This window comes from Bison bison, unplaced genomic scaffold (assembly GCF_000754665.1).
Source record: "Bison bison bison isolate TAMUID 2011002044 unplaced genomic scaffold, Bison_UMD1.0 scf7180017864239, whole genome shotgun sequence".
Taxonomy (NCBI): domain Eukaryota; kingdom Metazoa; phylum Chordata; class Mammalia; order Artiodactyla; family Bovidae; genus Bison; species Bison bison.
Genome location: NW_011494811.1, coordinates 1,279,811 through 1,290,464, shown reverse-complemented (window position 1 = coordinate 1,290,464; position 10,654 = coordinate 1,279,811). Strand labels below are relative to the sequence as shown.

Sequence of the window (10,654 nt, the reverse complement as noted above, 5' to 3'; positions counted from 1 at the left end):
TGCTAAGTCGCTTCAGTCGTGTCCGACTCTGTGCGACCCCAGAGACGGCAGCCCACCAGGCTCTGCCATCCCTGGGATTCTCCAGGCACGAACACTGGAGTGGGTTGCCATTTCCTTCGCCAATGCATGAAAGTGAAAAGTGAAAGTAAAGTCGCTCCGTCGTGTCTGACTCTGTGCGACCCCACGGACTGTAGCCCACCAGGCTCATCCGTCCATGGGATTCTCCAGGCAAGAGTACTGGAGTGGGGTGCCATCACCTTCAGCTTTAGTATCATAAAATAAACCTTTGTAAAAGAAAAAAGGATAAATGAACACGCAAACCACTTTTGGAAAGTATAAAAATGTTTTCTAGGGACTTTTGAGGAGTATAAAAATGCTTTTCTAGGCAAGGGAACATGACTGGTTACCAGCCACAAGTAACAGCAGCCAAACTAGGGTGGCAGCAAGTGGTAGGTGAAAAAGGTAAATACCTTGGAAGGAACACATAAGTCCATAGTTTTTCTATTGTAAATGACAACTCAAGATTAAGTGTGAAAGGGAATTTTTACTGGTTCACACACTAGGAAGTCCAGGGAAGTATCTGGGCATTAAAAACTGCTGATCTATAGCACAGGGAACTCTCCTCAATGCTCTGTGGTGACCTAAATGGGAAAGAAATCTAAAAACAAGTGGATATATGTATACATATGACATATGTATATCAATATATGTATACTGATTCACTTTGCTGTACAGCAAGAAACTAAGCAACATTATAAAGTAACTCTACTCCAGTAAAAATTTTTTAAATGAAAAAAAAAAAACAACTGCTAGATCTAAGAACTTCATGGATAACACTAGAGCTTTGTCTCTCCCTTAAATCCTTTTTGCTTCTGTTCCAATTCAGTTTTCAGATAGGATTTCCCTATATTGTAAGAAAGATGGCTGTCAATTGCCCCCACCTCAAATCCTCCCAACTTAAAGAGCCACTGTCTCCTAATGTCTATATAACTCTCGGAAAATTCTGACTCTCTGCTTGGGTCATGTGCTCCTCCCTAACCAATCACTATGGGGTAGAGAGATGGAATAATATGATTGGCCAGGCGAGGAAGAGGCACTAGCTGGAGAGGATGGAGGCTCAGACACTCTTTTTTGGTGTACTGAGCACCCAATTCCAGTATGAGGGAAGGGAAGTTCCCCTACACCAACAAGCAGTTCTTGAGACACCAGCTGGGTGTCTACAATTAAGCTCCATTCTGACACTGTCTACCCAGAGATAGCATCAGATTCTACAGGTCCTACAAGACTGACACATGCACACACCACCCCCTCCCTCCCATTTGAGATGCCACTCACAATTCCAGGTTTTATCTGTGCTTCTGGCTAACTGGCTATAAATCAAAGGTTGCTGTGATCCCCCTCCCCACTTCCCCTCCTGTTTGATTAATTTGCCAGAGAGGTTCACAGAACTCAGAAAATCCACTTGCTCTTTAGATTACTGCTTTACTATGAAAGGACACAACTCAGGAACAGCCAAATGGTGGAGATACACACAGCAAGATGTGTGGGAAGGAGCATGGAGCTTCCATGCTCTCTTCAGGCATCCTATTCTCCCCAAATCTCCATATGTTCAGCAACCCAGAAGCTGTCTGAACCCTGAACCCTGTTTTTTTAATGGAGGCCTCATTACCTAGAAATGATGAACTAAATGAGTAACATCAGTGATTGGACTCCAGCTCCAACTCCTCTCCCTTTCCCCAGAGGTTGGAGGTCTGAGGACTGAAAATTCCAACCCCCTAATCACATGGTTGATATTTCTCCTGGCAATCTTGATTCCAGCTTGTGTTTCATCCAGCCTGGCATTTCGCATGATGTACTCTGCATATAAGTTAAATAAGCAAGGTGACAATATACAGCCTTGATGTATTCCTTTCCCTATTTGGAACCAGTCTGTTATTCCATGTGTGGTTCTAACTGTTGCTTCTTGACCTGCATGCAGATTTCTCAGGAGGCAATATCAATAACCTTAGATATGCAGATGACATCATCCTTATGACAGAAAGTGAAAAGGAACTAAAGAGGCTCTTGATGCAAGTGAAAGAGGGGAGTGAAAAAGCTGACTTAAAACTCAACATTTGAAAAACGAAGATCATGGCATTCGGTCCCATCACTTCATGGCAAATAGATGAGGAAACAATGGATACAGTGACAGACTTTATTTTCTTGGGCTCCAAAATCATTGCAGATGGTGACTGCAGTCATGAAATTAAAAGACGTTTGCTCCTTGGAAGAAAAGCTATGACCAACCTAGACAGCATATTAAAGAGCAGAGACATTACTTTGCTGACAAAGATCCATCTAGTCAAAGCTATTGTGTCTCCAGTAGTCATGTATGGATGTGAGAGTTGGACTTGAGAGTCCCTTGGACTGCAAGGAGATCAAACCAGTCAATCCTAAAGGAAATCAGTACTGAATATTCAAAGGAAATCAGTCCTGAATATTCATTCAAGGGACTCTCAAGAGTCCTCTCCAACACCACAGTTCACTGTGCTTAAGTGAGTTCCGAAAGTCATCTCATTAACATAAAAAAAGACACCTTCATTGCTCTCTTCATTCAGGAAATTTCAAGGGTCGTAGGAACTCTGTGTCAGAAACAGATAAAGATCAACTGTATATTTCTTGTTATACATCATAATATCATAGACACTGTGATTGACAGCTCTACCAGGACCTCATGGAACAGGGGAAGGAAGAATCCCCTAAGGAAGACATGCTGACAGATCCAAATAACTGACATCATAGCCCCTGTGGAGGGCTACAATTGATAGTGGAGATGGGAAGATTGAGGGGTGCAGAATGGATTGAGTAGTAGGAGAGGGTAAGGATAGGCAGGGAGGGTTTGTTTTTCTAAATAAGACCAGACTGAACTAGACTGTGATAGAGGAATTTCTTGTTGGGGTGGCAGTGGGGGATGAAAATATGAAACTCACATTAGCCTCATATGGTTGATACTACACCTGAGCATGAAATATTTAAAAATCTCCCACTTTCCCATAGAGGGATTTTTGAAGGTTGAATATGGATTAAAAGCTGGTAATGAAAATGTTGTAATTTTCTCAGGTAAATTGTGAAGTTGAATGCAATTAGAAAAACATCCCCCAAAATAGCGTTGGTTTTGTTGGCATGGGACCAAGGCCTGAACAGCTTAGATTAGTATAAAGAAGATTCAAATATATGTCTTTCACATATGCTTAAGAAACTGAGCTGAAGGAAGAGAAAAAAGCAGCACATGCCATCTGTTTAGGAGGTATGAAAGCTCCAGAGAGAGTTTGAAAAGAAAGGGAAGCTTCAGTCTTCTAAGACCAAGAGGCAGTGAGAAAGGCAGAAACACAAAGAAAGAGAAACAAGGTCAGGTCCAAGGGCAGATGCAGAGCCTGAGGCCCATAACGTCAGCAGGAGCACTGTGCCTTCTGCTGTGCATCACACCAAATTCTTCCCAGCAAAATAATCCATGAACATCTCTAAGAAATCTTGCAATGCATCTCATCTCAGTAACAGCTCAGTAATGAGCTATTACATTAGTGATAAGATCACCCATAGGATTCACTGTCCTATGTCCAGTGCTGGCCAAAGGACCAGTGAAACCAACTGTGTAGCAGAAACACCGTGGCTCAGTCTTCATTCTCCCCTGTGAAATCCATGAGCAAGCAATACATTCAAGGACCACCTACAGATGAGCAGTCCAAATACTATTTTTACCTGAATAGGTGCTCAATTTCTTAGTGCAGAGTTCTCTTGCAAAAACAAGATTGGAGCAAAGTAAAAGCCAATAGTAAAGGCTAGATGAGCCTTACCCTCTCCATCACATACCCAAATTTCGCTCTCTGTCCTGCCATCAGTTCAGTTCAGTCACTCAGTCGTGTCCGACTCTGTGTGACTCCATGGACTGCAGCACGCCAGGCCTTCTTGTCCATCACCAACTCCCAGAGTTTACTCAGACTTACATCCATTGTGTCGGTGATGCCATCCAACCATCTCATCCTCTGTCGTCCCCTTCTCCTCCCACCTTCAATCTTTCCCAGCATCATTTTTCAATGAGTCAGTTCTACACATCAGGTAGCCAAAGTATTGGAGTTTCAGCTTCAGCATCAGTCCTTCCAATGCATATTCAGGACTGATTTCCTTTAGGATAGACTGGTTAGATCTCCTTTCAGTCCAAGGGACTCTCAAGAGTCTTCTCCAAAACCACAATTCAAAAGCATCAATTCTTCAGCACTTAGCTTTCTTTATAGTCCAACTCTCACATCCATACATGACTACTGGAAAAACCATAGCTTTGACTAGACAGACCTTTGTCAGTAAGGTAATGTCTCTGCATTTTAATATGCTGTCTAGGTTGGTCATAGCTTTTCTTCCAAGGAGTAAGCGTCTTTTAATTTTATGGCTGCAGTCACCATCTGCAGTGATTTTGGAACCCCCAAAAATAAAGTCTGTCACTGTTTCCATTGTTTCCCCATTTATTTACCATGAAGTGATGGGACCAGGTGCCATGATCTTAGTTTTTGAATGTTGAGCTTTAAGCCAACTTTCTCATTCTCCTCTTTCACTTTCATCAAGAGGCTCTTTAGTTCTTCTCCACTTTCTGCCATAAGGGTGGTGTCATCTGCATATCTGAGGTTATTGATATTTCTCCCAGCAATCTTGATTCCAGCTTGTGTTTCATCCAGCCTAGCGTTTCTCATAATGTACTCTGCATATAAGTCAAATAAGCAGGGTGACAATATACAGCCTTGATGTACTCCTTTCCAGATTTGGAACCAGTCTGTTGTTCCATGTCCAGTTCTAATTGTTGCTTCTCAACCTGCATACAGATTTCTCAGGAGGCAGATCAGGTGGTCTGGTATTCCCATCTCTTGAAGAATTTTGCACAGTTTGTTGTGATCCACACAGTCAAAGGCTTTAGCATAGTTAATAGAGCAGAAATAGATGTTTTTCTAGAACTTGTTTGCCCTGCCATACTGGGCCAGAAATGGAAGTAATAAAAAGTATGCGTGGCTATGCATCTGAGGAAGAGAAAGCAAGATGGCCTGACCCCCAAGAGGAGGCTCTGACTTAGCTCATCCATTCCCACTGCATGAAATAGAAGAGAAAACTGCATGGAGGTTCAGAATCCTGCCCTTGTGAAGTGTGGACCAATTAATTTTCTGGAATATGTTCAATCTAGTGAATATGTCTTCTCTGGGAGAAAGCAAAGGCCAGGAGAGAAGGGGAGAGATGGAACATCCTTTCTTTTCAATACTTGCTTCCCAAAATGTGGGCCACAGACCATCAGTATCATCTTCCCCAGGTGGTTTGTTAGAAATACACTCTTGGGTCCCACCCTAAACAGTAGAATCAGGGAATTGCTTTTTAAAAAGATCTCCTGTGGAGTCACATACATGTTAAAGTTTGAGAAGCACTGAGTTTGTGAATCCTAAATTCATGCCCAAATTGTCTGTCATTTGGATCTTCACTTACTTCCTAAGACAGTGCTCTGTGTATGCTGCTGCTGCTAAGTCGCTTCAGTCATGTCCGACTCTGTGCGACCCCATAGATGGCAGCCCACCAGGCTCCCCCGTCCCTGGAATTCTCCAGGCAAGAACACTGGAGTGGGTTGCCATTTCCTTCTCCAATGCATGAAAGTGAAAAGTGAAAGTGAAGTCGCTCAGTCGTGTCTGACTCTTCACGACCCCATGGACTACAGCACACCAGGCTCCTCTGCCCATGGGATTTTCCAGGCAAGAGTACTGGAGTGGGGTGCCATTGCCTTCTCTCAATAGTTAATGAAAAGGGTGTTTGAGAAATTCTCTTTGGCACCTATTTAATTCCATTTGAAGGGAGGAGGCCATTTCTGAGAAACCAGCACACACTTATCAGGGAGTAGTTTAGACAGAGACAGAAGCATAGTAAATACAAGCAAACAAAACCATTCTAGACATATACACACAGCTCTGCAGAGTGGGACAGATGGGCCTAGTAAGTTTCCTCTCACACCGTCCCCCCGCCCATAATATTCCCTCCCTTCCTCACTTGTGCTCTCCTTCATCCAATCTAGTCTGAAGCGCTTTTGTTGAACTGTTTCCTACACAGAATAGTTACCGTGTGTATTACATGTCTCTTGCAGCTCCGTCTCAAACCCAACATTGAAGAATGAGATGTTGGACCATTAAGCCAGGACACAGAAAAAACAGACAACAATTGGGCACATACTTCTCACATTTAAATATTGTGACTATGATGATCAAATTCACACCTTATTCCTGACAGTAACCAAATCCCAGGCCTGGATCTCCATCTAATATTTGCCTTCAGTAGCTCTTCCTACCTAAGTAGGAAGTTTAAAATGTATATAGCACACGAAACTTATTCAATATCCTATGATGAACCATCATGGGAAAGAATACCAAAAAAAGAATGCATATATGTGTATAGTCACTCTGCTATACAGTAGAGATTGGCATGACATTGTAAATCAACTGTACTTCAATTTAAAAGGGGCTTCCCTGGTAGTAAAGAATATGCCTGCGATGCAGGAGACCCAGGTTCAATCCCTCGGTTGGAAAGATCTGGAAAACAGAATAGCAACCCCCTCCAGTATTCTTGCCTAGAGTATCCCATGGACAGAGGAGCCTGGCATGCTACAGTCCATGGGGTCGCAGAGCTGGACATGACTGAGTGACTAACACTTTCACTTTTTCAATTAAAAAAAATTAAAACAACAACTCAGAGTACACAACTCCCAATTTCTTCTCTTTGCTTTACCTGACACAATACTGTAAAGTGAAAAGGGCCAGGGGTCAGCAAATATGGGCTGAGTCTGCCATAACATTTATTATGGAATCTAATCATGATGGAATTTAATGAGTCATAATCAAAGTTATAATCTGTTGAGTACTTACAATGTACTTCACCACAATCCTATGAAGTAAACAGAATCCCTATTTAATGACTAAGGATATTTGAAGTTTTCAGAAGTTGAATAACTTGCCCAGGAAGAAGCAAAGATAGAATTCCAATCTATACCTGTCTAAGTCCAAATCTTAACCACTAAACTAGTATAATCTCTCCCTGATCAGAAACTACTACAAACTCACTGTGTGAGTAGAGAATCATTTTCCTTCTCTGGGGCTGTGAGGAGGATTAAATAAGATTAAAGATGTTCAAGCACTTAAAAAAGTAAGGTGCTGTAACATATAAGGTATAATTTAGTACATTAAGGCGGTGTCTGGATAAAAACCCTCAATACTATATAAATGGCAACAAACATGTGAAAAGTGTTCACCCTTGAAATTGATTATATCCCAGTTCATTCAATACACAGGTCTTATGTATCAAATTAGGAAATATTTTTTAAAGTTTAATCCTTCATGTTGGCAAGGATGTTGGGAAACTAGCATGTTGCTGGTGAGAGGTCAAGTACTACAATCTTTCTAAAAGCAAATTGAAAGTATGTTTCAAGACATTTTTAGATATTAACATAGTTTATTGTGAAGAAATACAAATGAGGACAAAAACTAAGTATGAATAGAGTTAGTTAAGAGCATAGATACTAAAGCCAGATTGCTTGGATGTAAATGCCAGCTCGACTTCTTTCTTAAAAATATTTATTTATTTGTGCTGGGTCTTAGTTGCAGCATGGGGGATCTAGTTCCCTTACCAGGGACCCAACCCCAGCCTCTCACTTTGGAAGCAAGGAGTCTCAGCCACTGGACCAGCAGTGAAGTCCCCCAGTTCTATTTATCAGCAATGTGACCTGGGACGAGTCTCTGTGACCTGGTGTCTAAAATGGGGATAATAACAACACCTATTTCACTGGATTATTGTAAGTGGTATCCATTATTTTTATTATCTCAGTGTACTTTATAATAGCAAACACTTGGAATCAATCTATCTGACCACAGAAAAATGATTAAATACACTATGCTACAAACACAAAAAGAATATTGTGAAACCATTAAAAACTAGACTTTAAAAAGCTATTTAATTACATAAAACGTAAAGTAAAAAGAGCAGGAAACTGTATATATCATCCCATATCACTCATGTTTGTTAAAAGAGCACTTTGTACAAATATAGATGCTTAGAAAAAAACAGAGAGGAATTATATCGAAATATTAACAAAGAATATACCTAGGTGACAGTATAGAGTGGGGGGGTTTCTTTGTACATTTCTGTACTTTGCAAATCCTCCAGAGCAGGGTTTTTCACACTCTTAATAAGCATATGAATCATCTGGTGATCTTGAGGATAGATCTGGGTCAGCAGATCTTGGATTTTGCAGATTCTTCATCTCTAACAGGCTCCAAAGTGATGTGGATGCTACTGGCCCAAGGCCTCCACTTTGAGTAGTTAGGTTTTGGAGCCGGAGTCTTCAAACTTGACTGTGCATCTGAATCAAGGTGGCAGTGGGGGTCAAAATACAGACTGCTGGATCCCATGCGTAGAGTTTCTGATTTTAGCAGGCCTGGAGTGGGACCCTGGAAACGCCATCTCCTGTTTTCCAGGTGACACTGATGCTGCAGGTCTGGAAACCGTGCTTCAAAAACCAATGATGTAAAATACATACATCTTTTTCTCAGCATCATAAAGGAGGCAGGAGCACTAAAAAAACAGGCCACCCTTCTCCTCCGTTTGCAAAATCATATGCAACCCCTTCAAATGCTTCCATAATCTAACCCAATCATTTTCAGTTACTTCTGTTTAGACCATTAAACTCAAACCACTAATGCTGTAAACATCCCCAAGATTCCGAACATCAGGACCTCTGCTGTTTCCTCACTCTGGTTGAGATGACATTTTCTTATATTTCCTCAGGATCAGATCTTACCCATCCTTCAAGGCCTCAAATGTTTCCTGCACAAAGCTTCCCTTCCTTGGGGCTCCATAGGACTTTCTTTTCCTTCTGGCGACATTTACCAATTTCTACCTGGCAGAGTGAGTATATGGGTGGGTGGTCTATCTCCTCCAGTAGACTGGGAGTTAGTTAGAGAGCAGGATAGTCCCTTCCTGGACTATCTTTGCCCCTTGACCTCAGCACATCCCCAGCAGACAGCCAGGGCAGTCTGAAAGAATGAATGAAGTAAGGGATGGAACCTTCCGAGGCGGGGCAGAGCTGTCCTGCAAGTGGACAGTAGGACACGTGCCCAGCCTTGATGACCAACAGCAACAGGTGTTTTCCATCTCTGATGTCCGTGATTCATTCTGCACAGCTGCCTGCACACCCAGGCGTCAGCACACGGCGGCTCTCAGAATATACAACGCCTGCAGGGTGAAGTGCCCACTGTGTTCTGGGCGCCTGGGCAGCCACACATGGGGACACATCTCAGTGACAACCTGCACCCACAAAAAAACAGGCCTTGCCACCATAAAATTATTAACACGAAAATATTAACACAGCTCCTGGTTCTTACTGCAGAGAACCAGGAGCTGCAGCTTGCGCCTATGTCCCTGCTTCCCGCCGCACCTGTCCTTTTAGTTTTTAAGAAATCTGTTGAGGGTGAGTCTGCATGTGTCCCCCATCCCTACAAACACATACACACACACACACACTCATAATACATCCCTACACACGCGCACACACACTCATAATACATCCCTGCACAAACTCATGATACATCCCTACACACATACACACACACACACACTGACAAGACATCCCTACACACACACACACACACTCACAATATATCCCCCCCACACTCACAGTACATCCCTACACACACACTCACAATACATCCCTACTCATGCACACACACACTGAATACATTCCTACACACGCACACACACTTATAATACATCTCTACACACGCTCATGATACATCCCTACACACATACACACACACAGACAATACATCCCTACACACACACACACTCACAATATATCCCCCCACACACTCACAGTACATCCCTACACACACACTCACAATACATCCCTACACATGCACACACACACTCATGATACATCCCTACACACACATATACACACACACACACACTGACAATACATCCCTACACACACACACACACTCACAATACATCCCTACACACACACACACTCACAATACATCCCCCCAACACACACTCACAATACACCCCTACACACACACACACACTGACAATACATCCCTACACACTGACACACATAATATATCCCCCATACACACACTCACAGTACATCCCTACACACACACATTCACTCACAATACATCCCTACACACACACACATTCACTCACAATACATCCCTACACACACACACATTCACCTACAATACATCCCTACACATATACACACACACATATTCACTCACAATACATCCCTACACACACACACACACACAGACACACACAGACACACACACACACCCTCCCCCATGCGTCTCTTTCAGACTAGGCGCGCCTCCGAGGGCTGGATTGAATGGGAAAGAAAGGGCTCGTCTTTGTCACTAATCCTCCCCTCCTTCAGGCGAGCCAAGCTTCTTCCGGGTCAGCGACAGTCCCCGCCAAGCCCCTCGGGCCCCCGACCCCCGGCACCGCTAGCCCCGGAGCGCGCGGGGGCCAGGTCGCCGCCGACCGCAGGTTGCGGGAGGGGAGGAGGGCGAGGCGGAGGGCGGGCGGCGCGGGAGTGGGGGAGGGAGGG

The 10,654-nt window shown here is 43.2% G+C and overlaps 1 protein-coding gene across 1 annotated transcript in view; it reads left to right on the top strand.

The window, feature by feature from the left end:
* The first annotated feature begins 9,088 nt into the window (after positions 1–9,088).
* Positions 9,089–10,654, top strand: part of TTC9 (tetratricopeptide repeat domain 9) — a 35,317-nt gene continuing 33,751 nt past the window's right edge. The window contains exons 1-2 of the mRNA XM_010846814.1: positions 9,089–9,286; positions 10,481–10,593. Coding sequence (XP_010845116.1) covers positions 9,089–9,286; positions 10,481–10,593 — 311 coding nt within the window. The remainder of the gene's footprint in view (positions 9,287–10,480; positions 10,594–10,654) is intronic.